We start from the raw sequence: 19,135 nt of genomic DNA, 5'->3' as shown, positions 1-19,135 counted from the left end.
TCGATCATCATCTTGGTGCTGATGAGGTATCCATATCTGTAGCATAATGTGCATTGAAAGAAAAAAGAAAAAAAAATATGGTTTAGAAATTATACAAGTATTGAAAACTTTTGACTTATTTGTTGTATATACAAATCATCAAATACCTGGCCCTGATAAAGTTTGGTTTGAGTTCTGATACTGGTGTACATAAATTTTTAGTGTCAGTCATTAAGTTGATACTCGTTTCAGTACAAGAGTCATTGTTTTTTACAAACAGGTCTTTTATATACCACTTTTGTCATCTTATTATTGAGAGACATGCAATTGTTTTAAAAATGCTTAATTGGTTTCAGCAAAATGTTCAGAGTAAACACAGAAACCCTATAGTCTGATATCCTTCGTATACACTCACTTTCTTGTTTTACTTACAAAATGTAAAAAAAAAAAAAAAAAAAATGCTTCAATGTATTTTAACCACCTTGTATTCTCTTCTTCTCTTAAAGTGCCTGGGCTGGCAGTATTAGTGTTGGTTGTGGCTGTGGTGCTGGCCACTCTGGGCCTGGTGACGTGCGTCGTGAGCCACTACCGAACGACTGGCGGTGGCCTGGGGGGGCGCGCGCGCTCCTGGCACAAGAGTGAGCCACCGCCCCCCGCCCCCGCCGGCCCACCTGTACCTCCACCTGCCCCCGTAAGTATGGTAATGTACTGACTCAAACATTTATGTAGTGGCAGTATATTTATTTTGCCTTGTAAAATGTATGAAGTTCTTTCCTCCTGAAACAAGCAACTTTTATGGTGCAAAAGGAAACAATTTTTTGTGTCCAGAAAGAGATTTTCACTCTGCAGCGGAGTGTGCACTGATATGAAACTTCCTGGCAGATTAAAACTGTGTGCCGAACCGAGACTCGAACTTGAGACCTTTGCCTTTTGCGGGCAAGTGCTCTACCATCTGAGCTACCCAAGCACAACTCACGCCCCATCCTCACAGCTTTACTTCTGCCAGTATCTTGTCTCTTACCTTCAAAACTTTACAGAAGCTCCCCTGCAAACTGCAGGAGAGCTTCTGTAAAGTTTGGGAGGTAGGAGACGAGATACTGGCAGAAGTAGTTGTCATTGTGGTGGAAAAACAAGAAAACTATCTTTGCATCACACACAGTCATGACAAGACAGATGCAAAACTTAGATTCGCGGATGCTGGTAGAAAGAAAGTCACTCCAAGACCGCGATCAAGACACATTCAAAATGCAGAGAAGGATTGTTAATTAACAGTGCATTAAAAGTTAAGATTAAAATTCAAAATTTCTATGCAAGTAGAAACCAACTAAAGATAAAGTTACAGGTGTATGCACTGTCCTTGGCCTCAACTGTTGTTGATACATTTACTTCTAACTTCAGTTAAATTCTGCAACAGTTTATGTAGACAGGATGTACAGCAGACTTTACATATTGTATCAAAGCATCTAAAATTTGAATTGTGGTGGGTAAGAAAAAGAAAGATTTGGATGCAGTCTTTTCATTATTAGACACGAGAAACGTATTCCGTACAGACAGATTGGAACATTAGTGCTCAATAGATTTATAATTCAATTTTTCCTTTCTTTTAGAAATGAGAAAACTACTTCCTTTGGTTATATGTAAATCATTCACCTTTATATGTCCAAGAAGCAGGAATAATTCTTTTTCCTGTTCATGCAGGTATTATAATTGAGTCTATTGGAGAAAATTCAACATTTGAAAATGTAAATAAAATTACCTTGAAAAATGAATAACTAGTTCTTTGCAAATGGATTGTCTTTACACATAGATAAGACACACTATATACAGTTGTTTACTGTATGCCTGACCACATCATTAGAAATAAATGAAACAATGTTCTGAATTCTCGGATTTTTATATCATTGATAAGAACCTAAACCAGTAATCACATATCACAGATCATCTACAAGATTTAAGCTGTGAAACTTTTATGCTACTGGTATCAGATATTGGAGAGGAAAATATCATCAAATTGACTTGCTTTTCCAATTGTCTTATGGTGGAAAATTTTGGGGTAATTTGTCATTGAAGGAAAAGAAGTGTTTGTTGCACTGTAGCAAGTAATAACAATAATTTATGGTGCGGACTCTAGAACCTCTTTTTGGTTCTTTAAATAGTTGTGAATACTAACAACCTCCTTTATAAAGTATGTTGTCAGCACCCAATCACAGTTTTAAAATAGCAGCTATATTTATAATTATAATATTAGAAGGAGAAATAACCTCCTCAACCTTAGGTTGGTACAGAAAAGAATGATGTTTTAGCCATAAAAATCTTTGGTTACCTACCCAGTGATGTAAAGAATGTAGTAAATAATAAAATAACCTTCAAACACAAATTAAAATTTTATCTCCTGAGCAATGTCCACACTTCCATATTTTCGCTGAGGAAGTGTAAAATAATTGAAAATTTACTCATTCCACATCATAGTGAGAGGTCTGCAGAATGAGCAGCCAACTAAACGAAACTACACTAGTGAGGAATGTTATAGTGCTGGAAGCAAAACAAACTATAAATACGAGGGCTATCCACAAAGTTTTGGAATTAAAAATAAATAAAGTATTGGACATTTTTTTTTATTATATACAGATGAAAGCCACACTTAAATACTACTTTTCTACATAGTTGCCATTTAAATTAAGTCACTTATCGTAGCGATGGACGAGCTTGGAAATTCCTTCGTCGTAAAATTCGGCCGCCTGCACCTTCAACCACGTGGTTACCTCTTTTGGGACAGAAAAGGTGTTATTTTTGTGGATTTCCTGGAAAGAGTCACTACAACAAACTCTCAAAGGTATTGCCAAACTCTGCACAACCTCAGAAGATCAATACAAAACAAGTGCAGGGGAAAGTTGGGCTCAAAGATCTTGCTGATTCACGACAATGCCCAGGCCTACACGGCAAATGCCACTCGTGAAGTTCTCAAATCTTTTAAGTGGGAGTTGTTTCCTCATCCGCCGTACAGTCCCGACCTGGCACAGAGCGACTTCCACTTATTCCCAGCAATGAAGAAGTGGTTGGCTATGCAGTATTTTGATGACGACGCACAGCTTCAAGAAGAGGTAACCACGTGGTTGAAGGCGCAGGCGGCCGAATTTTACGACGAAGGAATTTCCAAGCTCGTCCATCGCTATGATCAGTGCCTTAATTTAAATGGCAACTATGTAGAAAAGTAGAATTTAAGTGTGGCTTTCATCTGTATATAATAAAAAAAATCCAATACTTTATTTATTTTTAATTCCAAAACGTAATGTACTTTGTGGATAGCCCTCGTAATATAGACAGTGATTGCACCATGCACATCTCAGAAGCAGAAGTTTATTTTGAGTAAAGGGCTTAGTTGTAGGTGAAGAGCAGGCTGTAAAATGCTGTCATCAAGATTAGGTGGGAATAACTTGCTTTCATTACTGCAAAGCACAACACATATAGTAAATATTTTGAGGGAGTAATGCATGGGACAGTACTGCTCTGGTTGAAAGATGTTTGGATATAAATGAGGAAAAGAAAAAATATATAAAAAAAAACATTTTCTTTAAGTGTTAGTGCAAGTTAGCAGACTGGAGCTTGCATATTAGAACACAAGACAGTGTGAAGCAGTATAGCAGAAAGTTGTTTTAAGGATAATTGTAGTACACAAATAAAGTGGAATTGCACATATAAGTGCTAAAAAATGTACTTAGCTTTGTTGTTAGAAAAACTCATTATTTTAGTGTCATGTTACTTTGTGTGTCATGTTGTTGGTATTTCTACAGCAGTTATTAGAATTTTTAGTTTAGTAAATAAAGCTCACATGCACAGTAAAAAAACTTCTTGTCATGAGATGAATGCAGATTTTCAAAGGTGATATTAGAGTAAGCTACCTTGTTATGTGAAAACAGGTGACCCGAAGCCTCTTACTTTGTTTGATAAATGTGTTATGCTTTTACTTAAAGTGAAAGATTGTCTCTCACACATCAGATGACATCAGTAAGCGAAAATTAAAAAATGGAAAGTCCAGGATGGATTAACAATAATATTCTGAAAAGTGTAGTTGCTTCTCACCCCATAGAGGCAACGTTGAGTCACAGACAGGCACAGTGAAAAGACTACTAAGCACTTAAGCTTTTGGCCAAAAAGCCTTCTTCGGAAATAGAAAGCACGCACGTATTGACACATGTACAACTTGCATGCACATGGCCATTGTCTCCGGCCGCAGTGGCTGTGTGCTTTGTGTTTCCAAAAAAGACCTTTTGGTCAAAAGCGTAAATTAGTGGTCTTTTCATTGTGCCTGTCTGTGACTCGGCACCTCTTCTGTGGGGTGAGTAGCAGTCTACCCTTTTCTTAATAAGTGGTTATTAGTGAGAACTTGTTTTAGTTATCAGCAAAAGCTCTCAGATTCACCCAGTTGTCTTAAATATAAAATAATGTTGCATTTGTCAAAAATTGGTAAAATTAAATATGTAAGTGATTTTTAAGTAACAAAGATTGCATTGTCTTGCAGATGGTGGTGGGGATGGAACGGTTGAGCCGCGAGCTGCGGGACAGACAGGTACGCCTCCACTCAGTGAGTACAGACTTGGAATTGGGACTGCCACCAAATATTGCCTTGCCAGATGGGGAGGAACTCCCTTATGGCAGTTCGACACGACTGAAAATTCGGGACCCGGAGCAGGTCAGTAGAGCAAATACTACATGCAATACGAAACCACTACATTTTATCATTGAAAATCATACATTAAAGCAATTGCTGATCTCTCTTTTTTTTTTTTAGCCTGTAAAGTAATGTCAGATTTCCTAATAGTATGTGTGGGTCCACAGTTGCTACAAAGTTACTGAGGAAAGTCATCCTGCATAGGTTTTCTACTTCAAAAACAAAAACATTTTATTTCATGATTTTGCACAGTTAGCTAATTTTGCCCCGTTTGGGAATTTTCAAGCTACCAGAACTCAAACAAATGGCAAAAGTTACAGCAGCTTCAAGATTAGATAGATAGTCACAAATATACATAAAAACTTTTTACACACACCTGTCACATTGAAACGCTGCAGTCACACATCTTGTCCACAAATTAGTGTGCAGAAACAGCCTTCTAATGGTATCCCTAATGAAACTAACTTGTGAATGTGATGGTAATCGGCACAACCCCCATACACATCAGTAGTTGCCCAATTGACAATTTGTGACTGATCTGTATTTGTGTTGTGTTTTGGCTGGCTTGTTGCTCACTCAGACATGTAATAAGAAATTTTTACATTCCTGGGACACCATCAAAAATTTTTAAAGCTTCACCTGTCTCTGATACAGCACGTTTCACACAAGAGATTTTCTGCATAACTTTTACTTTAGGTTAGGCATATGTAGTAATTCTTTTGAGTGAATGTTTATTTCTTTTGTTTAAGCAATTTTTATACCTCTGACAACACAATCGTGCAATTAAATCTATTGACATTTGATTGTTACTTGTTTACTATGTCGAGCAATTTTATTTGACATGTGAACTAAGAGACTTTGACGTGATTTATGCTGGCATGGCAACAAAGACGTGCATGAGGGTTGGATTTTATCATTTTACATATGGAATTCACATCTGTGAAAGTAAGTTATGTCATTTGAGTTAAACAACTACAGTTTTTTGCTGTCATGGAGACATATAATTTTTTTGGTGTACATTTATGAATTTTTCTATTCCTGAAGCTTCTGTAGCTTCTGTCATTTGTTTCACTACCAAGTAGGTTGGAAATTACTAAGGGTGCAAAATTAGCAAATAACACAAAAGCATTAAATAAAGTGTTTTATTTCCAAAATAAAAACATCATCTGCAGGACAATGACTTCCTTCAATAAATGTCAAATTTGAAATGTTTGAAGATTGTGCAGTGAACATTAACTGAATAAGTTTAAGAACAGCAGTTTGCTTAAGACTGCTGGTTCCATTACAAACAGTTTAACAAGCAGAAGCAATCGGAATTTTGATTGGTGTCTTTCTGTGTGATTTGGCAGGTATCTCATTGTGACTATGGTAATTTAAGTTAATAGTGAATGACAAGTAAATATTTAAAAAGCACTTTTATTTTTAGGTATTTTTCTAATATTTCTATTTTTGTATTTCCCTAATATTTCTATTGTTGCTGTTCTGTTTTCATTTAGTGTTATTTTTTTGCTTGTATTTTCACATATCAGCTGAAATATGAAATTTTACTGTGATCATAATGCAGCATATTATTTAGGTGATAACAGTTGGTACCATGTGCTGTCAAATTTAGTCAGAAATCATGAAAATAATTGTAGTTTTGTTCAAAGTGCTCATGGTTGTAGAGTTTTCCCAAGAGCCTTGTTTACATAAATATTTATAAATTCTGTATTTCTGAGGACCACTTTTACAAATGTGCTTAGTGGAAAGAGTAAATGTTAAGTTTAAAGAGTGTTAAGTTTATCAACATACTATATGCATATTAGAGTTTCAGAATAGTAACAGACAAAAATCTGGACTCCAGTTACAAATTTTTTCAAATATTTCTGAACTTTTTCTCTCTGTTGTTCATAGATTGTGTAGTACAGGTTGACTTTGTTGTACACAGATTCGTTATCTGCTTTTTCCTATACACATGATTTTAGTTTTAAGTCATGTGCTGCCATCTGTTCACTGTACACGGAAGTGTTACTGTGTCAGCAATCTCAGCAAGCGTCTTCTGTCATGTTTGTCGAGACATGTCATCTTATGAGGTCAGTAGAGCTGTGAAGTTGTACTTGACAGCGTATGTTTTTAAAATGTCAGGTAAATGGAAAGAAAGTGTGCCTATTGAGAGAAAGAAGTATGTACAAAAGCTGTATTCATTAGAAAAAAGAGGTTTTGCATCACTATGGGATAGGTGACCATATTGTTGACATTCCATGTGCTTTTGGACTTTGTGAATCCACTGTGTGAATTGCTTGTGACATCGTGGAATCAGTTTGAAAATTTGCTTAATGCTTAATTGATTTGAGTGTGATTAGAGAGACCAAATCTTGGAGGTGAAGGAAAGAATGGAAAAAATATTAAGCCATTGGATTGATCACCACTACCATGTCTCTCCCTGCAGCTGGTATTCAAGTCAAAGCCAAGAGCTTACAAGCAGATTGAACAGAAGATGATGATACAGCACCTTTCTTGGCCGGTCCAGATTGATTTGATCACTTCCAGCATTGTTGGCTTTTGCAACATTAAAATGACAGGAAAGAGTGCAGCTGCGGCAGACAGATATGGAGCCGAGGAATTTAAAAAGGTGTTTAAAGAAACAGGGCAGAAAAAGGCTATACTGCAATGGAGGTATTCAATCTTGATGAAACAGGTTTAGTTTGGAAATGAATGTCAAGCCACACCTTCGTTTCTACTGAAGAGAAAACACCTGGATCTAAGACTGCCAAAAACTGATGTACCCTTCTTTTTGGAGGAAATGCTGCAGGGAATTACAAATTAAAACCCTTTATGATATATCACTCTTAAAATCCTATGGCATTCAAGGGTTGGGTCAGGAGCAGGCTGAGATTTCATTGGACGTGGAAAAATGATTTTGTGTATTACTGTGTTTTAGCATATAAATTTAGCATTTGGAGATATGGTAATGGTTATCTTTGGTAAAAATACCAAGATACTGTGCTACTTTAAAATTAGTATGTGGGTAGATGAGAACTTAACCCATATTTTACATATAAAATGACTCAATTTTCATGAATCTGGTATGCACGAAAGCTCCACAGAATGTAACAATTGCAAATAACAAGATTTACCTGTACATCTATGTAAATGAAAGCTTTTTCTCTTGCATACACCTGTTAAGTTTTCACGTATGCTGGAAACGCTAAAATTGATACCAGTGAAGAAACAAACACTATATGCCTTTTGGCTTCAGAGTTTGAATTTTTCATAGCCAAATGACCACTTTACAAAAAAAAAGTTCCAGCAGAACGCACAACTTGTGAGAACAAAAGATTTTGAATGTAATTTTTTTATACTTTGTTCTGTATAACGCATTAGTTCAACAATGTGAGGTGTAAAGTTTAAGCATTTCTGTTTACAGGAGAGTGAAATCTACCAAAAGTGCATCCGGCCACCTCCAAACCGAACAGTGTTCGATGGGGAATCGCCACCCCCTTATCGGTCAAGCTCGACAGGTCTCCTCGGAGGTGGTGGGGACTGGGCGTCTACGCATGTCGTACGATGCCATAGCTTGTCATCGGCAGGTTTGCCATGTACCACACCTGCTGTTGTGGTTCCATCCACCGCGTCTGCTGTGGCCACCCGTGCACGGCGACTTTCTGCCTTCTCAGACTCGCCCGTCCCCGTTGCTGTGTCCGATCTGACACTGGTGCCCTGCCGGACCGAAGGCCGGCGGACTCCGCCAGGGGGCCCAGCGCAGTAGTCTGCATCGACAGTGTGCTGTCATGTGTCATATGTTTCGGGATTGTGTGCAGTGTGTGAATGGGTCATCTGACACTGATGCGTGTAAAAATATATATATGTGTATGTATATGTATAGATTTAGCTATCGTTTGAGATCTCAAGGAGGATGTAATTCTGAAGGTGACCGATGTGCAAGAGTGTAATTGATGAACATGTGTAACATTGTTGAGAGTAGTAGCTGCATTTGACGATGTACTGGGATACATTACTTTGTGATAATAATATATAGTTTGTGGGCTGGTCAGCACACATTACACATGTGATTCGATAAATCGTGTGTTATTACAATGCATTTTTGTTTTTTTATTAACCTGATTATACACCATTCCCCATACAGACCTCAAAAAGTTAAAAATGCTCTGCAATATTCATCTGAGAGAAATTTCTTTTGCGGGGCTTCATACCCTAATGTACCTGTGTTTTAAGTTTAATATATATAATATATTGAATGTCAGTTCTTGCTGTAAAATGTATTTCTGAAGCAGAGCTGCTTGGAACTATAACTTTGAATAACTGAATGACTCAAGAAATTTCAGACTAAAATGAAATAAATAAATGAATGAATAAATCTTGTGCAATTACTTTTCTATGTTTGTTGAAAGAAGAATTTTGACTCATCAACAGCTTTGCAGAGATAGTCGTAAGTTTTTCTGACTTTTTTTCTTTTTTTCTCATTGGCATGAACTGACAAAACTACCTTACTGAAAGCAATTTTTATTTAGAATATGTTAAGAGTAAGATGCAGGTTACAACAAAACAGCAGTGTAATACCAGTATTCATTGACAGCAGACAACATACATAAATTACCTTTCTTTTGAATATGGCCACCATACTACAACCTGGAATGGAGAGGTTTGTGGTCCTGATTATTTAAACATCTGTCATCATGGTAAAACATTGTTCCACCGTACAAATTCAGAAGTTATCATTTTCACAAGAAAAGAAAAGCAGACTGCTAACAGAGACATATTCTGTTATATCAAAAGAATAATTCACTATAAAGAATTGTAGAATTGCAAGGAGACAGAATGGTTAGGCAGCACTTTAGAAGACAAAACCAACACATTGACTGCCTTGGGGCCACTGGCTGCCACAACAGGACTACATACCTGACGCCGTGTGACTGCCAACAGCCACAGCAAATTCTCGTGCACAACGCCATGTGCCTGGCTTGGCCTGTGGTGAAACATCAGTCACTGAGCATGCAGCAGCCAACACATTAACAGTACTGCTGAAAATCTAGAAAGAAAAACTAACTTTCAGATCCTTACCCAAGAGAGGGAAGGGAGTAGGTTGGTAAAGGTTGGGAATGCAGGGTAAGTCATGTGAACCACGCATTAAGAGCAGCCCATCTCTAATAACAGATAGCCCTCCTTTCCAACACTGTCCTTATTTTCTTCTTTCAGGAAGAAACTTAACATTTACAAAAGTTAATTTTGTGTTTTCTACTTTTAAATTGTTTATTGACAGTACTAAAGATTTCATCCCTTGGAGCGGAATACCAGTACTGCTCAGTCTCCTCGTGATTTGACATCTTTTATTGCAGAGAAGAATAACACCTTGATTTCCAGATAGTGAGATTGTACTACATGGAAACTTATGAGTGCTTGCTCACATTCTTCTTTAGAAAGTAATGTGTATTCTGCTCTTAGGAAACAATTTTTCATCCATGTAATAATAATAATATCTTAAATATAACTTACATATTTCTGATCATAAAGGCACATGACGTTTCAAGACCATAATTTATAAGAAGTTATTACCTTGTTAGTTTTAGAGTTGCAGTGGCTTTGATGGTTGATACATTTCATTGGTATGTGCTTGGATATTTATTTTTGTAAATAGCAGCACAAAATTTCAAAATAATGTAACATGCTTTAATTTGGGAATGCTTGTACATTTACTGGCAATAGAAGATGATATAAAACCATTGTGGCAGAATAAGTTGCTGTGTGAAGCCTATAGCAGTTGATGGAATAGATTGAATAGTTTGTGGAGAATCGCTGTAGATGGAAACAAGTTAGCTAACAGCACCAATCACATAAGAAGTTAATACAGAACAATATTGGGAAAGGAGAGTACCATTGCTATTGTTGCCTTGAGTTTAAAAATTATCAGGCCTCTGGCAACCTGATTCTCTTTTTAGATACAGAAAAACTAGCTACTTCACTTAAGCCAAGGGTACGACACTCCATAACAGATTGGAATGAGCACATAGGGAAATACATTCTTGGTCTATATTATGTGTGGATAATATACTAGTCATTTAATGGAGCACTGAAGTACCAAACGCGAAAAAAAGCAATTGTATTAGATGACATTTTTGTAAGAATTATTGAGAACGTTGGAAGAGCATACATGGCAAACAGATTCCACATGGTATGCAAGTTATGAGACAGATGAAATATCTTCAGACATGCAAAAAAATGTAATAATTTCAGTTCCAGAGAAAGTCTTTGCTGATATGTGAGTGTTACCAATGATCTACATTTATACTCTGCAAACCACCGTGAGGTGAATGGCGGAGGGTATGTCCAATTATACCAGTTATTAGGGTTTCTTTCCCTTCAATTAACATATTGCGTGTGGGGAGAATGATTGTTTAAATGCCTCTGTGCATGCAGTAATTATTCTAAAATTATCCTCACGATCTGTGAGTGATACATAGCGGGTTGTAGTATATGCCTAGAATAATTGTTTAAAGCCAGTTCTAGAAACTTTTAACAGTCTTTCTCAGGATAGTTTACATCTATCTTAGTCTTCCAGTTCAGTACCTTCAGTATCTCTGTGACACTCTTCCCACAGATTAAACAAACCTGTTACTATCTGTGCTGCCCTTCTCTGTATATCTTCAATATCCCCTGTTAGTCCTATCTGGTAAGGGTCCCACACTTGAGTAATATCCTAGAACCGGTTTTATAAATGATTTGTATGCAATCTCCTTTGTAGACAGATTGCATTTCCCCAGTTTTCTATCAGTAAACTGAAGTCTACCACCTGCTTTACTCATGACTAGACCTATGTGATCTGTAGTGTTGGCAGAAGAGCCAACACTGTTTTTCTAGAGGAGGCCGAAATGCATGCGTTTAATTACACGCTGACTGGCGTGAGGTCTGGAACAGGACAATATCTTGAGAATTGCAAATAAAGTACGTAGATGATGTAATACTTAACTTTAATCCACAATTGTAGAACATCTCTCTTGATGATACATGCTTCACATAGTAAATATCAATTGAATACGGCGCCTTGCTAGGTCGTAGCAAATGTAGCTGAAGGCTATGCTAACTATCGTCTCGGCAAATGAGAGCGTATCGGTCAGTGTAGCTTCGCTAGCAAAGTCGGCTGTACAACTGGGGCGAGTGCCAGTACGTCTCTAGACCTGCCGTGTGGTGGCGCTCGGTCTGCTATCACTGACAGTGGCGACACGCGGGTCCGACGTATACTAATGGATCGCGGCCGATTTAAAGGCTACCACCTAGCAAGTGTGGTGTCTGGCGGTGACACCACATGATCATTCCATTTCATGTCCCTGCAAAGTGTTAAACCAAGGTATTTGTATGAGTCGGCTGATTCCAATAGTGACTCATTGATATTATATTCATAGGATACTAAGTTCTTTCAGTTTTTGGAGTGCAAAAATTTTACATTTCTAAACATTTAGAGAAAGTTACCAATCTTTGCACCACATTTTGTGGTTGAAAAATACTGATAGGAATTATTTAAAGACTGGAAAGACTGACAGATGCTGATTTCAGGGAACAACAGTTTGGGTTCTGGAAAAATTTAGAAACACGAGGCAATACTGACCCTACAATGTAATGTCGAAGAAAGGCGAACCTATGCGTACAGTATATATAGATTTAGAGAGAACTTTTGGCATTGTTGACTGGAGTGTACCGTTTGAAATTCTGAAAGTAGAAAGATAAAATATAGAGAGTGATAGGTTATCTAAAACTTGCATCGAACTCAAACTGTGATTGTGAGCCTAAGGACATGAAAGGGAAACAGTAATTCATAATGGAGTTATAGCATATCCCCAATGTTTTCCAATCTGTACCACTAAGCAAGCAGTTAAGAAAAGAGCAAATTAATGTTAATAGAGAATAAAGCAAAACTTTTATTTTCTGATAACTAAGTCTCTCGGAGGTGGCATTGAATCATGGAAGATAAATTGAGCAGAATGGACTGTATCTCGAAATGAGATGATAAGAGTAACATAAACTTCAGTAAAGCAAGAATTGTGGAGTGTAGTTGAATTAAATTATGTAATACTGAGGGAATTAGGTTAGGAAATGAGATGCAAAAAGTAGATTACTTTTGCTATTTGGGTAGCAGAATCACTGATGATGGCCAAAATGCAGAATGGAAATTATTGCCGAAATTTTTAATGTAGCATTGTATGGCAGAGAAAAAGTGAAATGTGGACTGTGAACAGTTCAGACAAGAAGAGAGTACCTTTTTGAAATACAGGCCACCTTCTGAAACACAGTGCTACAGAAGAATGCTGAAGATTAAATGGAAAGATTGGGTTAACTAATGAGGAGATTATGAACTGAACCGGGGGCAAAAAGTGATTTACGGAAAAAAAATTGACTAAATAAGGGAATTTGTTGATAGAGCAGATCCTGAGGCATCATGGAGTCATCCGTTTGGTAATGGCGAGACGTCTGGTTAGTGAAAATTGTAGAGGCAGATCAAAGGTTGATTGCATGAAGCAAGTGCACTGCAAATGGATGTGGGTTGTGCCAGTTGCACAGAGATGATGAGGCATGCAGAGGATAGACTAGCAGGGGAAGCTTCGTCGAATCAGTCTTACAACTAATATAGTAATTATGATTGATCATGTAGTATGTATTTCATGTTGAAATTAGGTGCAAAAGTTTTGTAACTACAGGAGCATTGTATATGTGCTTTTTCAGAAGAATGTGTGTTTAAATTTTTATATGATGATTCCCAGCATTCTATACAACTGGAAATTTTGTTTTGAAACCAAACCCCTTCATTTTGCACTGACGAGCACGTGAAACAATCCAGTTATTTACGAGAGCAGAATTTTAGTTCCATATATTAGATATTTCTATGAGAAGAAACTTGACCAAACAAAGATGAAAAACTGCTTGCTACCAGACAGAGACATATAAACAAGTCTTGACTGAAACAGTAGCTTTTAAACCAGGGGTTTGACCAAGCAGTAAAACAGGGAAAGATTGGAGGAAGTTGTGTGGTTTCTTCAGGATTTGATTTCTTGGTAGATACAGCAAAACAAGATTAAGATAGGTATGATTTGAAAATCAGAGTGGTGAACAGCAGTTTGATGCACTAGTTGTCATTTTGATGTTTAATTTTTTCTGTGTTTTTCCCAGCACAAAAAACTTACTTAAAATTTTCTGTAAATTTATTCATTGAACTGCCTAGAAACTTGACATAGAGTGAAAACAAAGGAAAGATGGTAAGCCAGTAAGAGGATGGGAAGATATAAATAGCATATTTAGTGCAGCATGTGAGTAATTCATAATGAATGTTCAGTTGCTGTGTAAAAGTTTTCCCATTTTGTACTCTTAGTGTGTCCATACACACCAAAGCGTTGTGATCGTTGTATCCACATAGAAAGCTGTGCAGTAACACATCAATTCGAACATGACAATTTTTCCATGGGTGTGTCTGTCATAGGTAAAGTACACATGTTGTGCTTTATGGCGATCTGTACGGTTGAAAATGAAGAACACACTTTGTACACTGTGCCCGCAGTACAAATCTTTTATTGTTCTTAGATGACTGGTTTCCACAGTCTTATGTTGCCATCATCTGATCTTATGGAACTTGTTATAAAAGTGCCATGTTACATTATGTGAAGTCAAAACACAGAAGGCAGACAGACATACATATCTTGATTTAAAAAAGTGCATTTTATCAACTCTGTGATTTTTATTAAGCTATGTATATGTGTGGAGTGCCTTTTGTGCTTTGACTCCTTGTAATGTAACATGGCATTTTTATAACAAGTTCCATAAGATCAGATGATGCCAGCATAAGATAGCTAAAATCAGTCATCTTGGAACAGTAAAAGTTTCTATACTGCGATCACAGCATACAAAGTGTGTTCTTCATTTCCATAATACAGGTTCTGTCAGTGGTGGTGAAGAAGACAGTTTAATGAGACAGATTTGAGGGATGGAGATGATGCTGTGGTAGTATAATAGTCTCTTAATTTTACTGTTCATCTCTTTCAGGTTCTGATTCTTATTCTTTTGTGGTAGTTACTCTTTCATTGCTTTCAGCTTTTCTTTCATGCACTTAAATTGTTCACAAAATTTTATGTGCTCTTGAGTGATTAAGTGGCAGACTACAGATCCAAAGGTCTGAGTTCAATCCCTGGTCAGTCATAGTATTTTTAGTGGTCACTCATCATCTCTTTCGCCTCATTACCCATTAAATGTAATGATTTCCATTACTCTAAAAGCATTGTGTTACTGTCAGTCAGTCCCAAGCAACTATGTATCTCTTATTGGGTCTGTCATCATTTGAGTAAGAAAGAAAGAAACTACATTTGGCTTAAAATCTTGACATGCTCTCATCCATGTGCCCTTGTATTACTTGATCACTCTTTCATTTATTCCCTGCAACTTGCAGTGCTGGCAGCTCAATTCACACATCTGCGAAGATGGGCTTTCATGTTACTAATCACAATAGTATAATGCCCCTGTCACACTTTATTAAATAAACAAATGATAATCTCCTCAGTCTTTCATAATGAATGAAAAATATCTCACAAGAGTGACTTTTGTGCATCTTGTGGCTTAAATTTTCGCTTTGTCATTTGTTGTTGTATGTTTCTTTTGGTGGCTTTAAATAAGAAGAAGGGGAGAAACAGAAATTTGTGAACAATCACCAATTAATTGAGGTACAGAGAATACATAATGTTTGATACTTTGACCTTGAATGAAAGAAAGTTGTACCAATGTAAATGAATTGCAATTCAGATGTTGTAATTGTCATTGATGAGAGGCTTGCTTGTGCATCATTTGGCATCAAGTAAAAAAAACTGTGTTCTGTAAGTGATAACATCCCTCTCCACACCCAGTTTCATTTAATGGGATGCATACTACACAGGTAGTGATCCATTAAATCAGCAAAAATTAAAAACTCATTATTTAATGGACTTCCCTTGTTTGCAAAACTGTCAGTAACATTAGTAAAGGGTTCTTGTATGTTTCTGCTGAACTTTTCTCTTTCATGGAGAGTGCATTTATTTCCTCTTGTTCTCAAGGCAGCAGGTATTAGCATTTTCAATTCAATTAATTTATTAGAATTTTTTTCATGTAGAAAATGCTCTTTCTTGCTGATGCATTCAGGAATATCTTAGGCATAATATATTATCTCAATACTAATGATGTTTTCATTTAAATTTTCTTTCACATTTTTCACTTTCAGTGAAGGGGAGCAGACAGATAGGCATTTTCTTCATTCTTGCAGCCCCCAAGACGTATTTTCAAATTGTTTGGTGTTACATATGGAATAAATGCTCAGTAATTATGAAATTTTAATCAGGTGTACCAGTAGTTGTAAAAAAAATAATTTGAAGCTGTACAAGATAAATTATCCAATTTTTCTTGGAAAATATTTGCCAATGGACTGACTGGGGACTTGACTGCCTTGGGGCTTAAACTAACAACTATCCTATTATCTTTACAGGTTGCGTGATTTTAAGTTAATAATAATCATGCAATAATAAGCACCATATTTCTCTATTATACAAAAATCACACTATGATTGCAGTACTCCTTCACAGTTACATTATTGTTCTCATCCACATGTAATCTGTGTAGCAAAAATTGGATTTTCGCTTCATATTTTCAATATAACACTTATTTTTATGTTATATGCATAATGTTATTCAACACTTCAGTGTACACCACTGCACTTCACTGCAAAACATCATAATCTTAAATATAAAATGGATAGTCTTAATTAATGTATTACATAAAATAAGTATCATGCAATCCATACCTCAAAAAAAGAGGTTAACAAAGATGTGAAACCATATTAACTTTAAAAGTGCAAGTTTCATGGTGAATTCGTTGTTCCATACCTAGGTTGATTACCACTGGGATAAGATCACCCACTCATTGTTAGCTCCACTACTAGGCTAAATAACACATTTCCTCACTGTTCTTCAAAGTAAGCTGTATTTCAAAGCTGTGATACACTACATCACCCATTTTCATCAAGTTTTATACAGAACATGAAACTTGAATGCTGTCAATGTAATTAGTTTTTTTGTTTGCAGTTGATTACATAAAATCTTAATGTAGAGAATGAGTTTAAAAAATCAGCAAGGGGGGAGAACCTCCACAAGTGCTGTAATACACTTGTGTTTCTTTCTTTTTCTTTTTAATTCAAAAGTAGTTGATTTGTTTTCTGACTCTTACAATTACTTAAAATTAATATTGGTTAGAGGCAGAAATACATGACATTCACATTTCTGTACACCAATATTCGTTCAGAAAAACATGAAAGAAAATGTGTTTAACCAAACACAGCTAGAGAAAGCATACTTGGTGTATATTGTCCTGAGTTGTCCCATTTGCTGAAGTTAGTTGATACAACAGAAAAAAGATATCAATATTGTTTCAATTTGTATTAAGGAGTACAAAATTTTCCTTTTTATTTCACTTGTATACGTCAAAAATTCCAGCTGTTCACTAACGTATGTGTGAGGATCACTCAGAAAATGCAAAGAATTTGTCATAAAAAGTTTAATTTACTATTCTACAAGAACATAATACACATCATCTGCTTCTCCACACAGACAATTTGAAAAATGATGCATTCTAGCAGTTTGACTCTGCTGTAAGTAGACTCATATTGTGTGATCTGATAATAATTTAACTTTTACATGTATTGTGGTCATTTAGCTAATGGTGAAGCAGTGACTGTTTAATAAAGTGATGTATCTTTATTTCTGCTGATCTGTGATGAAACTACTCCCAGCCATTGGTTTGCATTCGTAATTCACCATAAAATGTAGCAAAGGTGCAATAAATACCACAGGTCTAACATTTCCAATTGCATAAACAAATTACTCCTCATATTTCACAGTTGATGGGACTTGTAGATCCCACAGTCATTGTTACAACTTATTACAGATACTGTGTGCGAAATTTAAAATTTTCCTGGTGAATTAAATGTTCAAAGAGATTTCAGGATTGCAGCTGTTTGTCATAAACTTTATTCCACAAATGGACACCTGCCAGTCATCTTCAGGTGAACCATCGAAGAGTCTTCGATGGCTCACCTGAAGATGACTGGCAAGTTTATCATGGAATGAAGTTTATGACAACTGGCTGCAATCCTAAAATCTGTTCAAATGCTGTTAAGGTACTCAGTAGAAGCTACACTACCAAACCTCACACCTTAATGAAAGCCACAAAAAACAGCTGTGCAGAAAATATTCATCAAACATTCCTTACTTTCCTTCATTAAAGCTGCATATATTGTTTCTTTCAGTTACCATTTTATATCACTTGATGAATATGAGATACTAATTCTGGTTGCTCGTTGTGTGTGACTGCTGATAATTATTCTCACACATTATTTTTTTGGTAGTTTAAATTCTTGCTGCATAATCTGCCAGTTATTAAGTTTCTATTCTCTGTTATATTCCTGAGTTTGAACATTCTTCTTCTTCTTCAGCATGATACAATAATGTCGAGAGAGATGTTTTATAGGTTACTAGCTTTAAACAAAATTTATGAAATATCCTTTTTTCTTGTGCTACCCTGTGTTTACTGTTTATGTTAACTTGAAGGAAGCAGTGTTCACTTCTCATTGTAAGATGAAGAACATTACTCAATTTTAACATTTGTATTACATACTCATTTAATAAACTAAATCTCATTATGCGCTTTTGTTCTTAAATCAGTAGAGGGTAAAGAAATGAGGAGAGGGATATTTTGATTTCAGAGCAGCATATCTGTGAATGTTCTGATCAGATAGGTAAGTGAAAGTTATGAATTTTCCGACATAGCACTCTCAAAAATTTCCAAATGAAATTAACCACACTTGCGAGCTACCACACTCCCCCCCCTCCCCCCTGCTGCCCCCCCCCCCCCCCCCCCCCACACACACACACACATAAGCACCATGATGAACTTGCCACAGTGTGAAAGCTGCTATAATTTTTGACACTTTTGCGTATTCAGCATATTGGCTGTTTCTGAAGATAGCTGCTAAAGGTAGGGACATCATAGAGCTATTTACTGTCAATATTTTGAGAACTGCAGATCTTCGTTGTCATAGGACAGCTATCGTAAAGTAAGCATGTCAATGGCTCGCTTTCAGTGCCTGACAAGGTACCCTTCACTTATTTCTGTTGTGTTTGGTGGATTCCACAACAATATTTTTCATTCCTAATAGGTACTTATAAAACTACAAACAATTATCATAACTTTTGGAAGAATTAGTTTCTTCTTCAGGGGTGAAATAGCAATGGACCTCAGGTTGAGGGGGACTCATGTTATGTAGACATGGAGGGACATCTTTTTATATGTATCTGTCAGCACTACATAGAATTCTGTCTCCTAAGGGTAAGTACTGACCAGATATTCTGTCTCCTTAAATATTTACCATGTTACCAAGTAGATTTTCCTTTTGATCCAATTAATTAGCGAGTGTCTTATAGCTAATGTCAAATC

The 19,135-nt window shown here is 36.4% G+C and overlaps 1 protein-coding gene across 1 annotated transcript in view; it reads left to right on the top strand.

Annotated features, from left to right (window-relative positions):
• Nucleotides 1–8,729, top strand: part of LOC124606016 (protein TMEPAI-like) — a 182,703-nt gene extending 173,974 nt beyond the window's left edge. The window contains exons 2-4 of the mRNA XM_047137979.1: nucleotides 486–679; nucleotides 4,499–4,669; nucleotides 8,055–8,729. Coding sequence (XP_046993935.1) covers nucleotides 486–679; nucleotides 4,499–4,669; nucleotides 8,055–8,396 — 707 coding nt within the window. The 3' untranslated portion in view covers nucleotides 8,397–8,729. The remainder of the gene's footprint in view (nucleotides 1–485; nucleotides 680–4,498; nucleotides 4,670–8,054) is intronic.
• The last annotated feature ends 10,406 nt before the right edge of the window (nucleotides 8,730–19,135 follow it).

This window comes from Schistocerca americana, chromosome 3 (assembly GCF_021461395.2).
Source record: "Schistocerca americana isolate TAMUIC-IGC-003095 chromosome 3, iqSchAmer2.1, whole genome shotgun sequence".
NCBI lineage: Eukaryota > Metazoa > Arthropoda > Insecta > Orthoptera > Acrididae > Schistocerca > Schistocerca americana.
Note: the sequence above shows the minus strand (reverse complement) of the source record. Positions and strands in the feature narration are given on the sequence as shown.